At 41.9% G+C, this 25,615-nt stretch overlaps 3 protein-coding genes and 1 pseudogene across 3 annotated transcripts; 1 reads left to right on the forward strand and 3 right to left on the reverse strand.

Annotated features, from left to right (window-relative positions):
* Positions 1–798: 798 nt before the first annotated feature.
* LOC121624325 (homeobox expressed in ES cells 1-like) lies at positions 799–3,371 on the reverse strand. The gene is made up of 4 exons (XM_041961997.1): positions 3,251–3,371; positions 2,116–2,282; positions 1,882–1,983; positions 799–1,005 (listed from the first exon to the last, which is right to left on the reverse strand). Exons 1-4 carry the CDS (start codon positions 3,369–3,371, stop codon positions 799–801), a joined length of 597 nt encoding a protein of 198 aa, XP_041817931.1.
* A 2,774-nt stretch (positions 3,372–6,145) lies between these two features.
* LOC121617679 lies at positions 6,146–8,412 on the forward strand (annotated as a pseudogene).
* LOC121617690 (cytochrome c1, heme protein, mitochondrial) lies at positions 8,366–14,114 on the reverse strand. The gene is made up of 7 exons (XM_041952894.1): positions 13,988–14,114; positions 12,212–12,402; positions 11,356–11,482; positions 11,021–11,178; positions 10,771–10,931; positions 9,797–9,897; positions 8,366–9,047 (listed from the first exon to the last, which is right to left on the reverse strand). Exons 1-7 carry the CDS (start codon positions 14,066–14,068, stop codon positions 8,943–8,945), a joined length of 924 nt encoding a protein of 307 aa, XP_041808828.1. The 5' UTR covers positions 14,069–14,114; the 3' UTR covers positions 8,366–8,942.
* A 2,575-nt stretch (positions 14,115–16,689) lies between these two features.
* LOC121612241 (putative nuclease HARBI1) lies at positions 16,690–19,254 on the reverse strand. Its single transcript, XM_041944991.1, has 5 exons — positions 18,776–19,254; positions 18,564–18,676; positions 18,372–18,483; positions 17,955–18,292; positions 16,690–16,716 (listed from the first exon to the last, which is right to left on the reverse strand). Exons 1-5 carry the CDS (start codon positions 19,212–19,214, stop codon positions 16,690–16,692), a joined length of 1,029 nt encoding a protein of 342 aa, XP_041800925.1. The 5' UTR covers positions 19,215–19,254.
* Positions 19,255–25,615: the final 6,361 nt, after the last annotated feature.

The raw sequence follows: 25,615 nt of genomic DNA on the forward strand, positions 1-25,615 counted from the left end.
ACGCGGGCCACGTCTGCACCAATCAGCGCCGGCCGCGTAATTTTTTTTTTTTTTCTTTCTTTTTTTTTTTTTTTTACGAAATACACAGTAAGTACGACAAAACTCAAAAAATAAAGGCAGAAACTGTTAAAAATCAAAATGCATAAAGCAGCATGGAGGCTTTTTAAATTTCACATATATGTGTTTATTTACAGTCATAATTTGATGTTGGAATAAACAAAATGAAAGTAAAAATCCAAAGTTAACATCATAAACAATATATTATAGTTCTTGCTTGCCTGAAACTATTAAAAATTTGTGTGAATCTTTGTCGTATTTTCTCTCCGCTATCAAAAACTGCCACAGACCTCACAGTAAACAGCTGTGTATATAACAGACAGAAGCAAGATTCAAATACTTTAATTAGTTTTAATTAGACTTTGTACAGTTTAGAAAACAGAAACATATTCACATATTAAAAAAAACTTAGCGTTAGAGAGCATTAAATAGACTGATCCAGAGCAGATGTCATAACAAAGTTTGGCCTCTTTAGGGCAGCACACAGCATGCCTCCTCATTTTAGTTTTGTGTTACCTGTTCTCAACAATCCAGATAATCACACAGTTGGGTGTGCTAGTAATCGCTGTGATACTAGGCCTTTTAAGCAAACTGTGACTTTCCTTTGTCACCATATGTTTTCCACAATTGTGTTTTTTTATGACTTGTGGGAGGAGGAAAGGAAGAAGCTAGTAGAAAGTGATGAGTGAATTTACATGTCAGCAGCCAATCCTGACAGGAAACAGGACGAGTTCATCAGCATCACTCCTCCTCTTCCTCCATCTCAAATTGGAGGCGAGGGGCGAGCCGCTGGGTGCGCTCCCGGTCACCTCGCGCATCCTGCTCGGCCTCCTGTTTACCTGTGACGTCGTATCCGACCCCGAGGTCTGCCACAGCCGTCTGAACCAGCTGCAGACGAGTTTCTCTGAGGGAACGCCTCAGCTTGGCCCGCCGGTTCTGAAACCAGATCTGCGAGAGAAAGACAGAGAGAAGTGAGACCATGTGACTTAAGCTGAATAGCATTGACTACAGTTTTCTTTGATCCCACATATTCTTCTTCCTTGTCACAACTTGGCACCTGCATTACCCACAATGCAACTCAACAGCCCACACTTTGAGAAGGGTCTATAGGGGTCTAACTGTTTTGTGGGTGTATCGTAGTCGTGTCCTGTGAGCCCATTTTGCTTTTGAATGCCACTTTGCTTTGTTGTGGCCTTGTCAGCATGTGCTAAACGGGACCAGTGGAGCTGGCAGGAGCTAATGTTATAGGCTTGGATGTGTCCGACAAGGCAGCCGTACTACGGCTCAGCGTTGACTTGAAGAGCTAAACGTATCTCAGTGTGTTCCCTTCGTATCGATAACACAAACATTAGGCCTAATTTCATTCTTAATACTTTATTTTTATTTAACAGGAGAGGAGAGTGAAAATTGATGGCGGTGCCCTTTTTACATCCATTAATTAGATCAAAACTACTTAATAATAATTTATTAAGATGAATTCAGCACATGTTGACAGACCGTGATGCAGACCGCCGTCGTTGGGCACTGTGAGCGAACGAGACGGGAACACAAAGACAAAGCAAATGTTTGTCCTGCTGGTTTGTTTACGAACGGGAACATCCTGCTGGTGTTGAACATTATTTCACACATCATCAGCCTGATATGTCTGCCTTCTTTGCAACGCTCATGATTTCTGGAGGTTAAAATGAGGTTCTTTGGGTCTAGACTTTGTAATGAATTTGAGGCTGAACAAGATAAAAGTATTAATCCTTATCTGTAACTTCTTCAGCTGTCTTCATGTCAGATTAGATTTTGAGCTGAATTGTCAGTGTGTGCTGTCTGAACCTGTATTCGGTCCTCGTCCAGGTCGAGTCTCCCCGCCAGCTGCTCCCTCAGCTGGATACCTGGATAACAGTTCACCTGAAACACTGTCTCCAGCACATTCACCTGCACACACACACACACACACACACACACACAAATTAAAGACAAAGCTTGTTGGACGTCCTCAACTTTATTACTAAATGAACTCAGGCTATTTGCCTGAATGACTACTTGACAGAGTGATTGATTGATAACCTGGCTGTTGGTGAAGGCAGTGCGTGGTCGGCGTCCGATGTACCAGTTTGATGTTGGCCTGGGAGACGCCAGCTGCTGAGGATGATGATGCTGATGATGCTGTTGATAACAGTGTTGTTGTCTGGAGCACACACTGTTTCCTGTGTTCTCCTTCTCTGCTCCGATCTCTGGATTCACAGGAAACGTAACAGAAGAAGAGCGGCTCACATATTAAACACATTTCATGTTTAAAATGTGACAAATAATCAGTTTATTCTCACAACATATAACCAACTGGAGGAACTTTTCCACTCCAATCAAATGAGGCTATTATATCCTAGACCCAAGAGATTTTATACCTAGAAAATTTAGATATGGTATCTTGATGGTATACTTAATGGTGATATATTTAGTATTTATATTTCCAAAAAGACATAAAATGATTCTTCATTTATTACCTTTTATGTGCTTCATGAAACACTGACATGTAGTTTAGCTTCACAAAACAATACTCTGATCAATCAATCAACCAGAAACTAGAGAAACTGAATGAGCAAGAGTTTGTTTAGTGGATTAACTTTTCCTAAATAAAATTACAATATTTGCTTTGAGATGCGAGCTGAATGTTAAACAGCCGACAGCAGGCTGGTTGACAGGAGGGCTGGAAGTGGTTACTGTTTAAAACCAGAATGCTACTGAGATATTTTCAGGCAAATGAAAACACTGGAAAACTGAAAATGAATGTAAGGAAATAGACTAAATACAGCAGCTAATTTGGGGAAATTGGGAAAAATAGTTAGAAAAATACTGAACTCAGAAGCCATATAATCAGAAGTCAAGTTGATTTTTACATCTCCAATTTTACCTTTAAAAACAGTACTGCACAGGATATTATTGTGCTGTCTCTGATATATTTATATCAAACTAAATGGTGGACAATAAATGACATTTACTGAATTAAATGGCATTTAAATATTATAAATGAATACAAGACAACGAGGAAATAACTGGTCATTTCTATACATCTTATTGTAGATATACAGTAAGATGCACACAGTTCAGACAGTTAGTGATTCATCAATAAGAAACTGTCTGTCACTCTTTAACTCATCACTTGAACAGAAAGGGGTTGAAATAGGAAACATTTGCCACTCACCTGCCCAGGGTCGATGGAGTTTCAGGCAGCTTCCAGGTCTCTCCAGGTCCAAACCCAGAATGCGCTCGATGGAAAACGCCGGCCTGCTGTCTTCTGTCACAGGAGCCAGAATGGACGCCATAACGATTGATCACTAACTGATCAATTAACAGCCCTGAGAGCAGAAAGCCCCCGATGTGCTCAGAAAACTACTGACAACAACCAAAACAAAAAAAAATGATTCCACGCGTCAGTTGTCTTCCACTAAAAATCTTGCTGACATTAAAGGTTCTGCGCTGCTGACCTGTGGTATAAAATCAACTGAGAGGGTGAAGTTAAGGTACGTGTGAAGCAGCAGGAATACAAACTGCTACCTGCTGGTTTAAATGGGAGTGGAGGGTTTACACTGGCCACCAATTAGAATTGAGAAGTGGTTTTCCATGTGAATGAGATCCCCTGAGGTTCCATACAGCAGCTAATCTCTGCTGTGTGTGTGTGTGTGTGTGTGTGTGTGTTAATGAGGGACAACATATTAAAATTTTTAGTTTACTTAGTTTCACAATCAAATGCTACAGCTCTGAAAAAAGAGAGTATTCGCAAACTTTTCAGCTTGTGTGTGATCATGTATAGTTTGTGTGTGTGTGTGTGTGTGAGTTTTCCCTCATGCGATGCACTGTATGAGTGTATGTGTGAGATTAGGTCTTACTTTTTAAAAACCGTCACCAGTGTCACACAAACACAAAGCATAATTGCACCCTTTTCATCTGAATTACCAAAGTAGAAAATGAGTTTAGTTCTCACGTTAGAAAAACGTCCGTCCTCCTGCCGCAAGTCTGCGACGGAGTTTAATCTAATAATAATAATAATGATAATGATGGCAATAGTGATGATCCTGTGAGATCCGCTAATGCTATTAGCCTAATCTGTGTGCGTTGTGATGCAGATGAAGCTCGTAGCGTCTGAATGCAGGTTGAAGCAGCAGGGAGGAAAACCTTTTCAGAGCCAGATTAGCTCCTAATGAAGGCCTGAAGCAGCTTTAAACTAACAGCACACTTGTTTATTTAAGTGTCAGTGAAAGGCAGGGTGCATGTAAGGATGCGATGACTGCAGGCAGAGAGGAAGGCCGCTGAGAGTCTGCCTCAGTGTGACTGCTGGATGAAAGCTGAAGGAATATTTGAGCATTTTGGGAAATAGACTTCTTCCCTTTCGTTCCATGAAAAGATTGTTGTTAAGGGCAAGAAGGTGATTACTTTGTCATAAAGAGTGGAAACAAGGGAACACGGCAGGCTTAGCTTTGTCCAAACTTCAAAAATACACCAACCACACCTTTAAAGCTCAATAATTAACACAACCCGCACATTAACACAACTGTAAAAGCAACAGTTTGTGGTTTTGGGTGAGTTGAACAGTGAGATGAGTTCTTGACAAACAGTTCATCCATCCACCCAGCACTTCTCTGCAGCATCTCCGGCTGGAGCGCTGCTCGTCAGGTTTTGGTCTTTTTGACAGGCAGGTTGGTAGCAAACTGGCAACCTCACTGTTCTGTGAAGAGGACCCACACGGTCACTGTTTGCAAGGAGATAAATCAAGCATGCGACTCCTAAAACCACAAACTGACATTTCACATTTCTTTTATAGGTCGAAAGTAACGCTGAACCCCGTCTGTGTGTTAAAGGTGACGTAAACATTGACAGCATTATTTCATGGTGAGCGTTACAACAAGTATGATTGCAGTGATGCCAGCTCAGCATTAATAAAAACTTCATAATGTTCCCAACTGGTAAGAGCGGTCTGGCTCCACTAAGCCAAACAGCTTTCATAAAACACAGCAGATTTTGAGTCAATGCACCTCCACCAACGTATTTACTCATTAATAAAGACAAAAAGAGACTAATACATCTGCTGTAACATGTGGTTTCACTGGTATTGATACTCTCCGGACACTGCGGCACAACCTGCAGTGGAATCAATAAGTCTGTGTGGATACGATGTGGTTTATTAAGGTGAGCCGCCGTCTGACCTGAAGAGTTCAAGCATCTCTGGGTTTTTAATTCATGACTGAGGACAAGCTGGAACGTGAATTGGTGCAGCATCAGCAGCGTTGCAGGTGTTATACCGGACCGTCGTGGTGAACAGGGAGCTATGATTAAGAGGTCCTGGGTTGTGATCAAAAGAGCGGGAACAAGGGGCCAACATGAGTTTCAGTCGTTAGGTGGCCGGGCTCCGGGTGAGGAGCTCAGACATGTGAACAGAGCTCAGAGAAGAGAACCACTCCTCCGTCATGGAACAAGCCAGCACGTCCACTACGCTTCACTGTAACGGCTCGCTACTCCCTCTCTACGAAGACGGTCCACCTACATCTCAGCAAAATCCAGATGGTTTGCTGTACTGGCTCCACAACAGCTAAAGCTAAAAAATGCAATGTTATGAAAGCTGAGAAGTTTTGGGCAAGCAGGATGCCTCTGGATGCTCACGTTGCAGGTTTTCTAGGCACATCGAACGAGGGGAAGACCTTGAATACGCTGCAGGGATTGAGTCTTCCTTCTGATGGTTTGATAACTCCTCAGGATCCCCCAGGTGGACACGGCTGAGGAGGAGGACTTCTGGGCAACTTTGTGAGCCCCTTACACCTTTCCGATGTCGGAATCAGGTTGGCTGCGTCCGACCATTTCGGTAATTTTCCAAAACCAGCAATCCATCAACCCTTGACACTTGACACAGTGATTGGAAAGGTGTGTGAGGGTGTGAATCGTCAAACAGCGCCGGAAATTTCTTGTGGCTGGAAGCATGTTGCACTGACATTAAGTCATGGGAATGCATTGTACTGCTGGAGCAGAATACCGAAAATACCAAATTAAAGCTCCACCCCTTACCTGACACACCTGAGACATGCCAGGAAGAGTTTGTCATTCTTCCTCATTAACACATTGACAGAAACACAGCGGACGAGATTCACCATCAGATCAAACTAACAACAACCCCTGAGAGGACATCTAGAAGAGGGAATACCAAAATATTGCATCTAAAATCTGATCCAGCACTACACACTGAATTTGACTTTTACAGAAAACACGACTCAAAGTGAAAGTAAGCGTCGGTGTGGAGCCACAAGTGATCATTTTCAGCCTCACTCCAGAGAGAATGGCGACCAGATCAGAAGAGGATCTTGTCTGTCCTGTCTGCCACGACATCTTCAAAGACCCTGTTGTCCTGTCATGCAGCCACAGCTTCTGTAAAGACTGTTTGAAGAGATGGTGGACAGAGAAACAAATACAGGAGTGTCCAGTTTGTAAGAGAAGATCGTCAAGGAGTGATCCACCTTGTAACCTGGCATTAAAGAATCTGTGTGAGTCCGTCTTACTGGAGAGAGATCAGAGATCTTCAGCAGGATCTGAGGCTCTCTGCAGTCTGCACGCTGAGAAACTCAAACTCTTCTGTCTGGACCATCAGCAGCCAGTGTGCGTCGTCTGTCTATACTCAGAAATACACACTGATCACAAATTCAGGCCAATCGATGAAGCTGCACAGGATCACAGAGAGGAGCTCCACGAAGCCCTGAAGCCCTTAAAGAAGAAACTGAAGATCTTTGAACAAGTTAAAAGAAACTGTGATCAAACAGCAGAACACATTAAAGTCCAGGCTCGACACACAGAGAGGCGGATTAAGGAGCAGTTTAAGAAGCTTCATCAGTTTCTACAAGATGAAGAGGAGGCCAGGATCACTGCTCTGAGGGAGGAAGAGGAGCAGAAGAGTCAGATGATGAAGGAGCAGATTGAGGCTCTGAGCAGAGAGATAGCAGCTCTTTCAGACACAATCAGAGCCACAGAGGAGGAGCTGAGAGCTGAAGACGTCTCATTCCTGCAGAACTACAAGGCTGCAGTGGAAAGAGTCCAGCAGCGCCCCCTGCTGGATGATCCACAGCTGGTCTCAGGAGCTCTGATAGACGAGGCCAAACACCTGGGCAACCTGGCCTTCAACATCTGGGACAAGATGAAGGAGATGGTCTCCTACAGTCCTGTGATTCTGGATCCAAACTCTGCTCATCCAGAACTCATCCTGTCTGAAGATCTGACCAGTGTGACACGTGGAGAGAGACAGAACTTCCTGAAAACCCAGAGAGGTTTGAACACTTTAACATTGTCCTGGGCTCTGAGGGCTTTGACTCAGGGACTCACAGCTGGGATGTCGAGGTTGGAGACAATACAGACTGGTTTGTGGGTGTGGCAGCAGAGTCTGTCCAGAAGAAGGGAAAACATCTGCGCCATTTTTGGGGAATAGGGTATTCTGATGGTACATACAACACACGCACCTCATCAGATCCCTCCACAGTTCTCTCTATAAAGAGGCTCGAGAGGATCAGAGTTCATCTGGACTGGAACAGAGGAAATCTGTCATTCTCTGATCCTGATACTAACACACACATACACACCTTCACACACACTTTCACTGAGAGGCTGTTCCCATGCCTAAACACTGTAAAAACACGCTCACTGAAGATAATACCAGTGACGGTCTCTGTAAAGCCAAATCCAGACAGACATTAGCACCCTCTGTTGGCACAGTGGGGGCGCCAATACAGAAAAAAAACTTAAACTCTGCTCAAATTGTCTCATTAAAGCCACTTTACGCCAGAGATCCAGAATCAGGTGAACTCCCTTTGTGATATTTAGTAACAACTCTCTACATGAGAACTAGTTTGTGTTGCAGCTTGTTTTAATTTGATGATGCATAAGTCTCCACTTATATATATAACCAGGCTTAAAACCAGTTAAAAGCAGCAGCTTAAATCTTGTAAATTCAATTGGGTGAATTTGTTAAAGTCGTGTGTTGCAGGGATGAAGACTGTATGTGTCAAACTTGGTGGAAATGTCATGTCATGTACAATAAAAACAAGTTGTTTTGTGACTTAAACACAGTATTTCTCTTCCAGTTTCGTCAAATAGACAGGAAACAAATTCATTTGATTAATTTCCCACAATTTTCAAAGGATTAGTGATGTTCCAACCTGAAGGTCAAAAAATGTATAAGCTCATAAGTTTGTTCATTCACCATGACAGAATGTAGATTTTGTCATGTTAATATGTGTGTGTGTGTAATCTTGCCGCTTGGAACAAAATAAAGCACCACACTCAAACGTTTCCATTAAGATAATTTATTTTGTACAGTAAAACAGAGGTTCAGAGGCTGCATTTGATCCACGGAGTGGCTTTGTGGAGAGGACAGGGGAGGGATGAATTTACATACACCCAGAATGTTACAAACTTTGAGGGCAACCATTTCTCAGCGCTCATGTTGTTATTGTGTATCTTACAAAGACGGACGATCAGTCGATCTGACAATTGGGACAAAATGTCTGATACGAGATGTCAAGACGTGATCTGCTACCAGCGATGATTCAATGCAGATAAAACAAACTGAAACTTTGTTGAGGGTGCGTTCAAGAACGCCACAACTCTCCGACACAAACTTGCACCACAAGGTTCCAGATGTAGGAAAATGTCACACAATTAGTTGTACCACGCCAACAACTAAAAAAGGCATTTTTCTGTAGTAATAAACACTATACACACTCTTATTTCTCTATCCCTTCTTAGAAAGGCATGTGTGTTTGTCAGTTGCTCTGTGTCCATCTGATCATCGTGATGTGAGCGTTGTGGGGTCATTGAACGCATCCATCTCCAGTAGGTCTTAAGCTTGGGCAATGGCGTGTTTGTTACTTGGGTGGCCTGTAGGCGATCTTCCTGCTCTTCAGCACGGACCACCTGTGTCTCTTCATGTAGTAGAGCAGAGGGACGAGGATGGCCGAGCCCAACAGCATCTGGAAAGACGATGAGAACGTTAAGATTAATCCCACAAAAAGCTCCATGTTTATAGCCTGTTTCCGCTTGTTCCATCATGTCTGTGTGCTCAGACTACTTTAGAAAAAAAATCCTTCTTCAACACAGAAAAACACCCCATAAAAATGAATTTATAAACGTGTCTGGTTGTATAAGCAGACACGGGTCTTTTTCCCCATGTTTCATGTCCGTTTCTCAGATGTTTGTATCTAAGAATGCCACAAAAAAACTTTAAAAAGGTGAGATTTGCAGTTGTGCAATCATGAGTCATCATCATCATCTTGGCTCTAAAACCTACACATTCAATCACAGCTTCGCTGTTGGTCACGCCGAAGTGGAGGAGTGCCTCCACCAAATGCAGCTTTGGAGACACCATGTGGAAACTGTAAGGACTGGAACAGGTTGTGATTGGGCTCTTTGTGATCTCTCCTACACGTTTATGACCCAGATGGAGGTTGTTAAGTGTGAAAACAACATGAAACAAGTCTGAAAAAAAGGATCAGTCATCTTGTCCTTTTCAAGTACCAAAAGGTGGCATCAAATATCTGGTCAGATTCATAATCTTATTTATTTTTGATTTGATATTTGAGATATAATATATCTCGTACTTCAAATAATTATAGACTGTATTATATTCTGTCAAATCTGTACTGCAGGTGCTGCAGTCTGCAGTAAACATGCATGCGTGTGCATGCGTGTGTGAGAGAGAGAGAGTGCATGTGTGTTGTACCTTCAGTCCCATGCGTTTGCGTTGGTCGTGCTCCGGCTCCGCAGCCCACCTCAAGAAGGTACACACGTCTTTGGCAACCTGGCTCATGGTTGCAGGGGTTCCTATGGCAACAGACAGATGATAACCATCAGCAAAATGATTTTCACTACAGAGAATTGCTATGCACTGTCCTGGACACAGTGGGTGTAGGCAGTGAGGTGAAGGTAAAATGAAGGTATCTGTCATGAACCTTTAAGCATCCTACTCAATACAGTATTGCCAATTTAAAGTACTGCAGCAAACCGTAACAAAGCCTCACTTCAACACTCCGAGAATCTGGTGCGCTGCAACACAACTAAATCTGTTCTCCCTCATCCTTTTTTCAGATGGCAAGCAAACAAACTGCACACCATGGCTAACGTCTGGTAAGGAGAGGGGCCGATAGCTCAACTGACCATGTCACTATTTCACTCTTTATTCAGATCCCCATTGGCTTCCACAAAGTGGTCACTAGTCTACCTGGGACTGAAAGTCACATAGTGACATGGTGATATAGTGATAGTGACTGAATGAGGATCTGTTTTTGCTGTCTGATGTTGGCTGGGAGCATCTTCCAGCAGAAGAACCTCTATGAAGAACAGTTCTCATTAAGCAAGTTGTTTGTGGACTTGGTACAACCATCTGCCAGTACCACCACACGTCATACACCCATGACAAAACCCAGGTTATCCCTCAAGAGGTGTGTCGTACCATTCCACATGAAGGTCTGCATGAATAATAGAAGACTTGGTTTCACTTTAGCCTCCACAGTTAGCCAAGACAGACTTTGGTTCATCTCACACACATCTGGCAGCTCTGTTCTGTATAATTTGACGAGTTTGAAGGCAAAATATCTGTTTCAGTATTTTCACCCTTTCTGCACTGTTCACTGTTTGCAGTCTATCAAAAAGCCTGATATGAGACTAAACACAGATAGACACTGTGTTTTCACTCACCGTCATCATACTCCAGCACCTCGTTGTAGATGGGTGGGGCCATGCCGATGGCCTGGCCGGGGAAGTACGGGTTGTAGTAGAGTCCCTCTCTCACGGTCACTCCTGCTGGGGGTTCGCAGTATCCTGTCAGCAGGCTGAACACGTAGTCCTCTCCTCCATGTCTGAGGGGAGCGGGGACACAAGAAGTGAACACCAAAGACATGCAGATTTAAGACATAACTCTGGATGTTTTCTGTTTTTCAAGAGGTACCTGGCATTGACAATGTAGCTGAGGTCTGGAGGGAGGGCTCCGTTGTTGGCGACCCGGGCTGCCTCGGGGTTGGGGTAGGGCTTTGGGAAGTAGTCTGACAGCTTTCCTGGCCTGGTGAACATCTCTCCATTCTCATCAGGACCATCCACTATCTCAACCTGAACACAACACATGAGACACCTTTAAAATGTGGCCACGAAAACCTACAAATATAACAGCAGATACAGATACACATACAGATACACACACACACACACACACACACACACACACACACACACACACACACACACACACACACACACACTCTAACACACACTCTAACACAACCTCACCTCCTCAGCAATGGCCTTGACCTCAGCCTCTGTGTGTGACACTCCCACCAGATTTCTGAAGGCCAGGTACTCCATACTGTGGCAGGCTGAGCACACCTGCTTGTACACCTGGTAACCACGGCGAACGCTGCAGGGAGAGAGAGATTCTTGTGGTGAAAAATGCGGTCATCCTCTACAAAGTGCAGGACTAAAGGTGCTAAAACATGACAGACTTTAAATCAAGTTAAAAAAAAAAAAAAAAAAAGTATAAAAACATAAATCAGCACCAAAAAAGCACCATTAAGCTTTTGTCATCACAACACATTGTGTGCATCCCTGAGAAGCAACAAATGCATTGAGTGCATTTTCTTCCCCAAAAAGTTTTTGTAAAGCCGTCGTTTTACACATGTTGAATCCAGAATTGTTTACATTGATGTTTACCTGCGAGCAGTCTTCTTCTGCCCTGCCTTTCCTTCCATATTGTAGTGTATAATGGTGCCACATGAAGGTAAGTGGAATTGTGAGAGAATTGTGTGAAATCACTGGACTGTGTATTGAGTGTATGCATGAGATAAAGTAAATGGAGACACACTCACAGACAAACAGCTCTATAGTAGTGGTAGTACTGCTTGACCATTACTACATCTATTTCAATGTATCCTGTCAGGTTAATGAAAGTGTTTCCTGCACTTACTGCAAAAAACAGTAACGCTGTTAACTTTTATGAAAAAATTCCTACTGAAGGAGAGTGTAGGAAGCGTGATAAACTACTCAAAAACCCTCTGCAGTAGCAGAATTTATACTACTAGTGTAACTTTCAGCGATTGTGTTTGACAACTGCAGTGTGCGTATATGTGTGTGAGTGCATTCATCACACCTAGCATGGTCTAGGGAGGACAGAGGTCCAGCATGGCTCCAGGGGTAGTGAGGGGGGTGGAGCTCCAGGTCAGAGGCTTTAACGGACTGGTGCAGCATCAGAGCGAGGCCCGCCCCACCTGCTGTGACGACGCCTAGTGTCGTCAGGGCAACCTTCTTGTTCCGCGGCAGGCTGGCGAAAGACATGTTGGCCTACGGAGGAATAACAACACAATAAAACACCAGTTAGCTACGTACTTAAACTCATCCCATTACAAAAATGTAGATTATTCAAGTCGGGCTGTGCCAAATGTAAATAAGTATGAACCACTACGACTAGATTCTTTAGGTGCGCGCCTCCCTCTGTGTGCGGCAAGCAGGAGTGAAAAAACACTTGTTTTTGAAAGGCTAAGCTCCAAACAAAAATGTATTGAAGCAGAATATTTGCTGACACTTGACACCTGCAGCTGTCAAACTAGAAGTTTAGCTAAAGACACAACTTAACCGTATAGATGCTACTTGCAACGTGCATTTCATCATAATGCCCCTGCGTAAAGTGTGCACAGTGTTCCTCATGAAAGTGCCCTTCAACTGCGTCTATAACCAGGCAGCAGGCGTCACATGACAACATCGCTGCATCAGTGTACCTACATTAACACATAGACAAACCTCAATCTCCAGCCTGAAACCACAATACACTCAAGAGGGGCGTCTATTTGCATACTTGACTTGGCTGGTGGGAAGTGATATCTGCCAGTAGATAAGTGACATGCCGTTAAAAAGTGCCCTGTGCTGGGGTACGTAGTGGCCGGGCAGTTAAAGCACATGTCATATACTGTGATCACAATCAATTAATCTGCACAATAGTCAGCACATTAATCAATAGTGAAACTAAATGTTAGTTGCAGAATTAAAATCAAGAGTGGCATACCACTAGCTATTAGCTATGGACATGCTATTTTTGGTACAATTTAAAACAACCTTACATCTTTGACAAACAGGAATCTATGCACTCATGTTGACCAATTTCTATTTATATCTGAACCTACCCAGGTCACAACTGATGTTACTTTGCAAATGATAACGAGGACATCTAGCTTCATAAGATTTCTCAACCTATTTCTGGGAATATAGACAGCTCAAACCAGTCCCTGAACGCACCCACAGATGACAATTAGTTAGCACATGAAGGGTACGGCAATAAGCGGCTAAGGATGGTTTTCATCACCGGAAGTCCTTACAGTCCTTGAAATGCTAACTTGTTAGCAAGCTTATTATCCCAGCTACTTTAGCCGTTTGAGTCTTACACAGAATATGAACGCAATATAACTCATGCCAAGCCTGAAACAATTGCAAACACCACGATCACATATTTTGGCGTGGAGACCAGTATCCCTGTACCGTTATCCTAGGAAGAAGCTTGATTTTTTTGTGAACTGGTTTACTGCCGGGTGGTTGACACGGCATCATGAGTTACCTTAGCTAACCGGTTAGCTTGCCACATATAGCGGTAACTACCAAGCATTAGATATCTGTGGCGTGTTTTCTAGCATTTAATGACCTCATGGCGATCTATACATTTTAGGAGTGACAAAATATCCGAGGAGCTAATGGCACAGCCGTTGGCGACACCCTAAATATGTGGGAACACGAGTGACCTTGTCTCAACCCGCTGACAGCAACTAGGCTAACATTAGCTCGGTGCCAGGACACCCCACAGCAAAGCTTTTCTATTAAATTATCGCTATAAAGAAAATCTGCCGTGGGGGATAATTACAATACTTATCTATCGACCTACCATTGGGGTCTTGGTAGTTTTCGGCGTGCTGAGGAGAGCCCTACCGCTCCCCGATAGCACCAACACTCGTAGCGCCGCCATCTTCTCTGCAGTTCTCACTGAGCTGAAAAGATCCGCCTGGACCGGCGTCGAGTCACACTCAGAATCCTTCCGGGCGGAACCTTCAAAATAAAAGCAGCCCGTGTAAAGTGCTGTGTACTGTATTTACATGGCATCCCCGGTCACAAATGTCAGAATAAAACCATTGAGACCAATTTCCATTACATCTCGTCCTTATGTATTAGAACCTACAAGACTGGAGTACATAATACCCATATACAAGAGCCTATTCCAGCACTATAAAACACGTACATAATATTAACAACATCAGAGCCCCTGAGTATCTGAAGACCACAAGGGGTTGGGGGACCAGTTCTTATCACACTAGAGCAATAGTTATTTGTGCTCTAATTCTAATAGGTTGCCTTTGTACCTTGAACCACCACAGTTACAAAAGGAAGGCAAAATTATGGCTTATGAAAAACACGGAAGAGAAAGATAATCATTCTAATAACAATAACTTGTATAATATTTCCATAACTTATTTCTTTAAAAAAAATTGAGTGGTTGTATTTATGATAATGAATTATTTCGGATATGATTTCATATTTAAGGGTTAATCATATTGGATTGTTGGTAGAATGTTGTCACTGTGACTCCATCGTGTACAGGATATCTGTTTAAGATCAAGGACAAAGGTGGAAATAAACCTTTGGAATTTATGTCTATCCCAGTGTATAATTTCATATCTCTCTTCTCAGAAATGTAAAATGCAAATTGAATAAATATTAGAGATTTTTAGGAGGATTTTGCAGCTCACTTTAGCGACACCTTTGACTACTCACATTAAAAATATACTGTTTATGGCTATATGTAAACGAATTAGCTAAATTTTACCAATATTTGTCACAGTATAAAATACTTGGGATTGAGATAAACGTATAATATACAGTTCACACACTATGTCTATGGGTCTCATTGCCTACTGAATTTCCCTTTGTCCCGTGTCAAGTCTTCTGCTCTTATTTTGAAGGTAGCTTTCAACCACCGACCGGAACTACATAGTCGGGCTTATTCTGGCTAACAAAACTTACACAACCTGGATTTACACAACCTTTTTTTCGCATTGTTTTGTAACATGTTACAAAAAGTCAAAATATCAACAGAGTCACAGTTATTTTTTACAATCGCCGTGTTTTCCTTCTATCAGTTTGTTTGTAATCAATCAGACGTGAAGGTGATTTTGAGACTGAGGTGTCTTCTGCTTCACAACGTTTGACCTACATTGTGAAGTTGCTGTCAGACTCTAGGTCAGCAGTAATGTGATCTTTGTTATGAGAGAAACCTTTTTGATGCACGGCGACAGATGAAAGCCTCTGTTTGCTTTTTAAGGTTTTTCCTTCATGTTGTTTAACACAGACCTGAAAACGTCCAGCCCCTGACCTCAAATGGCGTTTGAAGGAGAAAACTTTATTAAACCACTGAGCAGATGACAACGTGCTCTTGCAGTGGACTCATGTCTTTTCATTTGTTTTGTTCAAATTCTGGATTTGTTCTTAGTTCAAAGAACTGAACATTTCAATAAATATTTGACTTGTTTCAACTTAAATTTTGAAAAAAATGCAAACCCCCTTAATGGATGTGCAGTAGTCTGTTTGTAAAAAGTGGGGCTGCAACTTGAATTTTCTTTTTTTTTATTTTCATTGTTCAATCATGTGGCAGAAAACGGTGAAATATTCCCAAAATGTTCCAGAACTGTAGGCGACGTCACAAGGCACAATGAGGGAATTTCATACTGAAAACACTTTGCAGGACACTCATTTGTTCATTTGTTTAATTTTAATTGTGAAGCCTCATGTTACCCTCTGATAAACATTGTAAGGTACTTTACTTTTTTACTTTTACTACTTTTTTGAATTTTGTCCACCTTCAGTGACATTGGAGCCACGTTAGGACAAGATGTCTAAATTTCCAGTTTGAGATGGGAGGAATGGTGACAAAAGCAAAAACTGTTGAGATCTATTGCTTTAATACAAATACAATAAGAAAACAAAGCTGAAGCAGTCGTCTCTGTAACCTCCACAAGATGGAAGTGCAACATCAAAAAAACCGCTGGAGACCTCACACAGTTACCAACACAAGTGCACAAATACAATCTTTTTATTTATTTTTATTCATATTCCTCTCAACCCTCCTGTTATCAAATTTGCAAACATCTTTTATCATCTTTAATTTTAAACCTCCAGAAAATTCTGAACATTGTTACCAGAGCTTAAGTGTCAGGTAATTAATGCCTGTTTGTCGTCTATCTAAATACTCCTTTAAAAAAAAAAAAAAAAACCCACCTACTCTTGTACATCCAGAGTAACTTCTATGTGACTATGGAAAAATATGCAAATCACCATAAAATCTCACTCAGCTCTCATCACCCTAAAACTGTAAAGAAAGATGTTTCTGGTGTTTCAGTGGCTGCATATTGTTTCTTAAACAGATTTGGGTTATTTATAGCACTTGGAAAAAAGCTGTTCCTGTCATCAAAAAATAGTAACATGTGTTATGTTCAGCGTCAAAAAGCACAATTTCAAACATTTAGAGGGATTTGTTTCCTAAAACAGAGCAAACAAACCTGTTTTTTATTGCTGGAAGCTAACATGCCTTCACTCTCAGAGGCTGAGAGGGGCCAGGATCTGCTGGTGGTTCAGAGACAACACAATGACCTCATAATCAGCATCCTTCTCATCTTCATCCTCAGTCTCATCATCATCCTCAGAAGGCTGCTGTGCAAGCTTTTATGTGTTTCCCCGCCACCACAGGATGGAAAATATCACCATTCTGTGTCATAGACATATATAATTGATTTATAGCACATACTCCAGGTCTGGTAACGTTACTCAATATCAGCCAAAACAATCATAAACGATTTATTGTTTGTTTTATAGAGCTAAAACAGCCTGCTGTCAGACTGAACCCACAGAACACCAGAGCGTCTTCTCAACATATCATCATGTTAAGTTTATGCTTGCCCAGTTGTCCACATTAAATTAGGAAAAGTCATTAAAAAAAATGATGTCAAGCATTTATTCAGAGATGTTTTGAAACCAACATCTGGGGTCCATTTCACAAAGCAGGTTCAACAAACTCTGAGTGTAACCCTGAACTCTGAGTTGATCAACTCTGAGATAGGAAACTCTGAGTTTTCGATTCCACAACAGCAGATTTGAGTTAGTTTGATTAACTCAGAGTAGGTTCACCTCGAGTTAAGCGCGTGCACCGCAACTATAAAAAGACAGCATCAATGGAACCCCGATTTGAGACTGCTGCCTTCACAGAGGGGGATCCAGAAAGGCCTATAGAGGCAACATCTTCATATGTTACTGATAGTTGCCTTCCCATTTACATTTATTAACATTCTGTTGGAATATAGAGTTTGACATTTAGCCTACATTGAAGTATGAACACATTCTCATCCTTTTTAACAGGGCATGACTGGGCAGCAGCAGGAAGGTCCCTCAACATCCAATGCACAGATTGACACAGTGAGATGAGTATTCAGTAAACACCAGAGGTTCAGTCTGTGGAATTCGTGTGCAACTGTATCATTTAATGCCCTCCTTATGTATTCCCAGTTACCTGTAAAAGAAATCTGAAAAAAAATTGAAAAAACTGAAAAAGACATGCAACACTTGGACCGCAAGATAAAAATTGCAGATCTAGAAACTGCAATACTGGAGCACAAGTTAGAGGTGGGTGCATGGTGAACTATGTTAATGATATTAACTATTGGAACATGAACTAAACAAGCTCTTTTATTTGTAGGAAATAAAGAAGACCAAATGAAATGTGTATTATTGATTTATTTGACTGCTGTGGTGGTGGTGGTGGTGGCGACTTCATCTCGGAAATGATTATGGCATATGGTGTCTCTGACTGCTCTGCCATCCTGCATAGCTGGCAGGTGGAAGGGGTCGTCATCAGGGTCGTCCATTCGTAGGGCAGGTTGTTGCTCTCCTCTAATAGTAGCAATATTATGAAGAACAACACAAGCCACAATAATATCACAGGCCCTCGCAGGGGTCACCCTCAGGTGACGTAGGCACTGGAAACGGGCTTTCAGCAGGCCTATGGTCATCTCCACCCGGGCCCTCGTCCTGCAGTGAGCCCGATTGAAGTTCTGTTGGGGGCCTGGTTCAGGGTCAGGGTAAGGGGTCAGCAGCCTGGGTTGGCATGGGTAACCCCTGTCACCCAGCAGAAGGCCGTCAAACTCTCCTGTAATGTATAGTTAGAGTATATTAAAGGAGGGAGACAAGTGAATTGTGCAAACTGTGCAAATCTTTAGGCTGCTTACCACGTTGCAGTCTGTCGCTCAGGTTAGACTCGCGATAAATCCTTGAGTCATGAACAGACCCAGGCCACTTGGCCTCCACATTGGAAATAATGCATCCGGCATCACATATGACCTTGACAGTGCAGAGAATGACAGATGTTTAACTATGATGCAGTCTTTAACATTTTGAAACAGTAGTCAATCCACATGTACCTGCACATTTATGCTGTGAATGGACTTCCTATTCACATAGTCTGCCTCATTGTGTGAAGGAGCTGTGATGGGGATATGTGTGCCATCTATGCAGCCAATCACACTGGGAAATCCTAAAAGAAATTAAAATGACTAATCCCAGTCTGAGGTTGCAGCACGTCATTAACCAAATATAATTTAAAATTCATTTAACGGATCTCTACATCATTCACCTGCAATCTTGTGGAACTCCTCCTTGATGACTTTGACGGGTTTATGTCCAGGGAAAACGACAAAGATTGGTAAAAGGCGTTTCAGGGCGAGGCACACTTTTCTCACCGCCCTGCATACAGTCGCTTTGCTCAAGCGCTCTGCGTCTCCGACATTGTAAAGAAAACTCCCACTTGCAAAAAAACGCAGCGCAACACACAATATCTGCTGAGATGTCAGGGCACGACTGCGGCTGGTAACGTTGCAAATATAAGGACGGATTAGATCATGTATGTAGATGATGGACTGTGCCGTGAAACGGTAGCGCTCAAAAAGATAACTGTCTGGAAAAGCAAGAACATCTATGCGTGGTCTGGTAACTATCTCCCCGCGAATATTTAACTCTCTGCGCAGTATCGCTGCACCTTCATCCACGGGATCATGAACAAAAGGACATGCCATGTTAGCGAAATAAAGTCACCACCTACTGTGCCTAATGGACTTCCACTGACTGATATTTTTAATGATTTTTTTTAAAATAACAGACGGCAGAACTATGCAAAAACTCGTCTGCCGACTGAATGAATGAATGAGGAAGTGAAATACGCTGTGTGGTTGAAAGAGGGCGGAGACACAGAGAAACTCGAGGTTCATTGAGTAAAACCTGGGGCCTGTTGCACAAAAGTAGGATTTAGACATCCAGGATAAGTTATTGAGCCTGGCTCAACCAATCCAAAACAACAGAGTTCAGGCTTAATTGGCTGCACAACGCCAGGCCAGGATAAGTAGACACGGATTTATCAAGCCAGGTGAAACCAATCCTGGATAAGTCGCAGCACACTGCTCCTCAAATAGGGCCCGCAATCAATCACAGATTCACTGATTCACCATGGCATCTCGTGCAGCTTACTTGTCCCCGTTGGAGCAGGAGATAATTATGGACGCATATGAAGAGGTGAAAGACCAAATTAAAAAAAAAAAAGGAAACACCACCACTGCCATAAAACAACGAGAGAAAGCGTGGCTAATCATTGCAGATCGCCTGAATGCGTAAATATTGCACAAAGACAGTCATGACTCCACTGAAACCATCACAATTACAATCCAAATAGTTTATTAACCCATGAGAACCCGGACCCATTTCTGCTTTTAGGAAAATTATGGGGGACATAAGACAGACTAAATAGACCACATATACACATTTCTGACTTTTTTTTCAAAACACCACCCCCTACTGTCCAAGATCTCAAATGATGTGTCACATTGGGCGTTGAGAACTCAGATTATTTCATGTTTTAGGAAAATTTGGACGTGTGACACCTGTGTCACCGTGGGTTCTTATGGGTTAACATCCCCAAAAACGTAGTTGTATTCTGATTATGAAACAGCTGGAACTACCAGTGAAATTGACTGCAGATGTGAGTAAAATCATGTAAATTCAGCTCCGTATTTGCTCCTCTGTTGTTTCATTCATTATGTGTGTGTGTCCTTTGTTCATTTTTTTATTTGATTTATTATTTTCAGATTAAACATGACCCAACGAACTTGGCAGCAAGTCAAGATAAAGTACAAGAACATCGTGCAGAACGGTAAGTGCCCTGACAAATACTATGCATGTACATACTCTGTACCCAGAGGGTGCCTGCTCACATATTGTCTGTACTTATAGCAATTAAAAAAAAAAAACCCACAAGCAAGGCACTGGTGGTGGGTCACCACTAGCTGACCTAACCCCTCAGGTGCCCATGAGGGAAATTCTGTGAACAGGAAATCCTTTCACAGCATTAATGTTCAGGTGAACATGACTTTATGACAATAATGAACACTGTACATTGCTTGTGATGTGCATTGATTGGTTTAATAGTCTACATCTTATCATTTCAGATGGTCTGCAATGCTGACTACCTGATCAGCAAAGTCAGGCCACTTTGCCTGGAAACAGGCTTGAGTTACCCCTCTTTCTCTGGTTTGACTTACCTTCCTATGTGAAACAGAAAACTCAGAGTTTCCCTCATTTCAGGGTTAACATATGAGTTTTCAGTAACCTGCTTTGTGAAACGGACCTCTGGTCCATACTGGAACTGCATCTTAAAGACAGTCCAAATATAAATAAAAGGAGCTCTCACTCTGAAATGACTGACAGGATGAACGCTGGACAACAACTAAAGAGGGATGTTGTTTGTACTCAGCTCACTTAGGCTGTAACAGCAGGGATTAATCATCTGAATCACGTATTTGAATATTTAAACAGAAAATACTTCATAAAGTAACTCAAAACCAATCAAAACCCAGAACTTTTCTGATAAATGCAGATCCAAGTTAACATCCATCAGAGACACGAGATGGAAAAGGAAGACAAGGAGTCTAAATAATGAAAGAACAGACAACTAGCCTGAAATATTAAGATACATAAACACACCCGGCTTGTTTGAATGACCTTAAGTTGGAGTGAGCGTACCTGCAGATGGATGTTTGCTGTTAGACAGCAGGTAGGTAATAAACTATTCATCAGCGCCGGCAGTGACTGTCATCGCCTGTCATGTTTGCTTGACAGGAGGCCTTCTCTGCGGTGCTGCCACCAGGTACGTGCAGCGCATGCAGCCGGATGGCAGCCGCTGCGGCTTCATATCAGACGGAAAAATTCAAACCGAAGCCCGTCAGAATATGAGTCTGAAGTCTGATGGGTCGACATGAGCAGCCAGACCATCAGGCAGGCTGGAGACGAACATCCTGGTTAGAAAAAGAAGGCGAAAACACTGCAAAAAAACCCATCAAACCATCCCAAAAAACATTTTTTTATTTCATTTTATTTTTCATTTTAGACTTCTACAAATACAAAGTTTTGCTAGTAAACATTTTAGACTGAATAATATACCAGCAAAGAATGTTATTGATGCTTGCACTAAATCCCTACAAAAAATGTAATACTCCAAAATTTATACTATGATTCAAAATATTAATCCACCCTCATGGGGCAAAACAAAATTGGCTTGGGAACAGGACTTGGGCATTAAACTCTCTGAGGAATTCTGGCAGTGCAGCCTAGAAAGCATTCACTCTTCTTCCTTTTGTATTAGACAGTGCCTTATTCACTTTAAAGTGCTACATCGCCTACACTACTCAAATGTAAAACTTGCTAAATTATATCCTGATGTCAGTCCAATGTGTTGAAGATGTCATCATAGTTCAGCTACTGTAGGTCATAATGGCACGGTCAGTCTTTGAGCAGTCTCTGGCAAAAAGTTTTTCAGGTTCTTTCATGTATAAGTGGCAAAACAATTGCTCCATCCCCACTTATTTCGATCTTTGGGATCCCTCCTCCAGAAATTACAGTTTCTACATCTCAAGCTAAGGCGATCGCCTTCGCTTCATTAATGGCCCGAAGACTCATTCTCCTTCAGTGGAAGTCAGATAACCCCCCCTCTTTTATTAATTGGATTAAAGAAATGCTCTCTTTGTTGCAGCTAGAAAAACTGAGATATAGTCGGCCTAACTGCTATGGAAAATTTAGTGTGACCTGGTGCCCTTTCATTGAATATGTTAAAAACCTGAATCTATCATAAAATGTTTTCCTGTCCGTGTATGTGCAATGGAGTAATATCCTTTTTTTTCTCCTATGTTTCGCATAAAAATGTGTAATACATTAATCCTAGGTGTTTGCATATGTTTACTTATTTATAGATGTGTTGTGGAAAATTTTCCCGGTCTGCCTATAGAGAGCCAAACAAACCACTCTGGAAAGCAAGTAACATGCACAAAGTGTTTAATCTCTATAGAGAGGAGACACAGCCACAGAACCACACGGCAGTAAGCAGTTCAGAGTTGTGCTCACTGATTAGATGTTTTCACCCCATTCTTATACTCTGACATGCCTCTGGTCTTTGGTTGAACTTAGCAGAACTTGTTTAACAGATGGCAACAGAAAAACAGTTGTGTGCAATAAAACTTGATGATGTCCTGATCTTGAAGGATTTTACAGTCAGGTATAATTCCTCATGCCATTTGCTCTGTACCAAGGGGGTTAATTGCAGTGGGGTTACAACAGCTAATCCACCTGGACGTCATCTGGTCAATACAACAGTAAAACAGCAAAGACTACAGATCAACTACATAAAAATAGGAAAACAAAATAGAAACATGTCAAAAAATTCCATCACAGATGTATTCATTCAATAATTATTATTGTTACTATTATTGTATTATTATTTTAATATACAGTTTGTATTATTTATTTTTTCTGTCTTGACTTTTGGGGGTGGGGGGGGGCATGTTTGTCTATAAATGAAAAACTATAAATAAAGCATTAAAAAAAAAAGAAGAAAAATTACATCAGCTGAAAACATCCATCACCGTTTACAGACTCACTTCCTGCTTAACTAACTTGTGTGGACACACTTTTCCTGAACAATGAGGGATTATCACGCTCACTTTCAGCTTGACCTCCAAATAAAAACAAAGTGGTTTTGAGAATCTGGATAAACTGTTGGCTTGTTTCCAGCCTGTCAGATCGTCACCAGATTTCAGCTCTTTTCTTAAACTCAAGCCGCAGGACCTGTTTTATACATGAAGAACTCGGCCGTTGTAATTATGAACATATCCGATAAAGATCGCCTTCATCTTTGAGTGTGCGTTTATTGATGGCTGGGCTTTCTGCAGGGATACTGCACACAGCAGCACTTTCACACATCAAGGCCCCGTTGCATCACGGAGGCTGATCGATGGGAATGTTGTTGTTGTTGAACTCTGCTATCAGACGAGAGGATCCATCACACTTTCATACTTTTATTGTTGTTGCACAAGTTCAGTGGAACAAGAAGGAGAGAGGGGAGGAAGACTTTGGTTCGATCCTTCAGCCACTCAGCTGACACTCTGATTATAAACAGTAGACCAGAGGACAACACACGACCATCAGGACAACAAGGAAGTGCAAAGGTCAAGGACTTATAACTCTGAATGTGAGTAATTAAACTCCTTTTAAAAGAGAAGGAACAGCTGAGGATGGCACAAAGCATGCACAACACTAAGATCAGGAACAGAAGTGAGATGTTTTTAAAACTTGTGCACTGATTTGGTTTCTCTCTTTACAATCGGCTGCTACCTCCCTCAGCAGTCAGGTGGCATACAGTGATGATGATTTTTTCTGACCTCTTGATCTTATTTGCATGTTAGCGCCATTAATAATTACTCTTGTATGGCTAGCGCTGCCTTGGATTGGTTGTGTGTTGTTCACATTTGCGTGTGGGAAGCCAGTGAGGGATCAGTTAAAGGTGAGTTGTGTGGAGGTTTCTCCTAAATGAGCAAAAGCTCTGTTTACATTCAGAGTGACTCAACAAAAACACACTGTGAGCTTCTTTGAGGACCAACAAATCTGCTGAAAAAGTCATCAGATTTTTTAAGTATTTTGAATGCAGCTTTGTTTGCATCCTTGTTCACTAGCTTGCAGTCTTCTTCTTCTTCTCTGTTTTTGCTGGCACATTGCAGCATATCTTGGAGTGTTACTGCCACCTGTGGATCAGTGGAATAGCGTGCAAACCATTGTTAGGGCTGCATATCATGTCACCCCTCTAGAGGACAAAAACTCCACAGGGAGCCTTTGCTGCACTATAGCAGCCTCTAGTGGTTGGTCTGGGTGTTGACACTGACCAACAATATTTTGTGCCTTTAAATAGGAATACTCTGAAATGCATATTCAGTAAGCATAAACACACAATTTTAGCAGTGCTACGTTTCTTCAAATGGTGCAACACCTGCAGCATTTTAATAAATAAGAAGAACACAACTGAATGCTTAGTGCCAAGAGAAGGGCTGCAAATGCTCAGTAAATATCTGAGTCATAGACGCCTGTCGGCAGCCCTCCACAGGACTTCGGCAGCTTTAGCAGGAAAATTGCTGCAGCACTGGGGGAACTGGGCGTTCCAAAATGCTAGAAAACAAGGACAAAGTAAAAAATAAAAGTGATTTAGGATGGCGATTTGTGTGCAATCCGCCAGTGATCTGTGATGTTAATTTAATGTTTAAGCTGTTGCAAAAAACATTAAGCATTTGCTTTCGGGAAAGTGGCTGACATTTTAAATAGAAGAGCTTACATCGGTGCTCATTTCCATTTTTGGTTTTTATGACATAAAAGAGATGGATTTGTCTTACAAATTAATAATTCTGCTTCAGTACAATTGATTATGTTTGCTATTGTTGCATCTTACGTACAAGTGTCGAGAGACTTGCAGTAAATGTGTGTTCCATTTTCTCATTATTTACATATCCTCTATGCATTTGTTGCTCTCCAGTGTGGAGAAACGGCAGTTTGTCAAAAACAGAGCACAAATCAGCACTACTGTTGTGATGTTTGAGCCCAGGGACGAGTTGCGCTCATGTATTCTGTGCAGCTGCAGTCCGGAGAGACTTCAATCAGCATTAAAATTATTGTTTTTGTGCAGATCTGCAAAGAGATGAGGTCTGGGTAATTAAAATGAGACAAGATTAGCATGTGCACACTGGCAGCAGAGGTGCACACTCACACATTTTACAGTTTTATGCGTTTCCAGGGACAAAAGTTTGGCTTTTCAGTCAGCGTTAAATTCTTGCTCTTTTGAGCGTTAATGCACAAACAAACCATATTCTACCACAACAATGCGTGTATTCAAGGGGTGTAACTGACATTTGTCATGATCGAGTCATAAAGAGAACAGTGTTGGAATTAAAAAAGAAATGTGACAGATCAACATTCACACACTGATGAGCGGAGCTGACAGCTGAAGTAATTGTCTCAGATCTTTTAATGGCTGCCGTGGACACATGCTGTGTAATTATAGACATGCTAGCTGTCATGAAGATTACAGGCTCCACATCAGTCTCTGTGTTACTGT

The sequence above is a fragment of the Chelmon rostratus genome, chromosome 2 (genome assembly GCF_017976325.1).
Source record: "Chelmon rostratus isolate fCheRos1 chromosome 2, fCheRos1.pri, whole genome shotgun sequence".
Classification (NCBI taxonomy): domain Eukaryota; kingdom Metazoa; phylum Chordata; class Actinopteri; order Chaetodontiformes; family Chaetodontidae; genus Chelmon; species Chelmon rostratus.

Excerpts from the sequence above, each read along its gene's own strand:
- LOC121617690 (XM_041952894.1), bottom strand. The coding sequence starts at position 14,068 with ATGGCGGCGCTACGAGTGTTGGTGCTATCGGGGAGCGGTAGGGCTCTC. Across the intron at positions 11,483-12,211 it reads TCCTCCCTAGACCATGCTAG|CGTTCGCCGTGGTTACCAGG; the intron begins GTGTGATGAATG and ends CTCTCCCTGCAG. Across the intron at positions 9,898-10,770 it reads GGTGCTGGAGTATGATGACG|GAACCCCTGCAACCATGAGC; the intron begins GTGAGTGAAAAC and ends CTGTTGCCATAG.
- LOC121612241 (XM_041944991.1), bottom strand. The coding sequence starts at position 19,214 with ATGGCATGTCCTTTTGTTCATGATCCCGTGGATGAAGGTGCAGCGATA. Across the intron at positions 18,484-18,563 it reads TTCACAGCATAAATGTGCAG|GTCATATGTGATGCCGGATG; the intron begins GTACATGTGGAT and ends TGCACTGTCAAG. Across the intron at positions 16,717-17,954 it reads CTATGCAGGATGGCAGAGCA|CAGATCCTGGCCCCTCTCAG; the intron begins GTCAGAGACACC and ends CTGAACCACCAG.
- LOC121624325 (XM_041961997.1), bottom strand. The coding sequence starts at position 3,371 with ATGGCGTCCATTCTGGCTCCTGTGACAGAAGACAGCAGGCCGGCGTTT. Across the intron at positions 2,283-3,250 it reads ACTCCATCGACCCTGGGCAG|AGATCGGAGCAGAGAAGGAG; the intron begins GTGAGTGGCAAA and ends CTGTGAATCCAG. Across the intron at positions 1,984-2,115 it reads CTGCCTTCACCAACAGCCAG|GTGAATGTGCTGGAGACAGT; the intron begins GTTATCAATCAA and ends GTGTGTGTGCAG.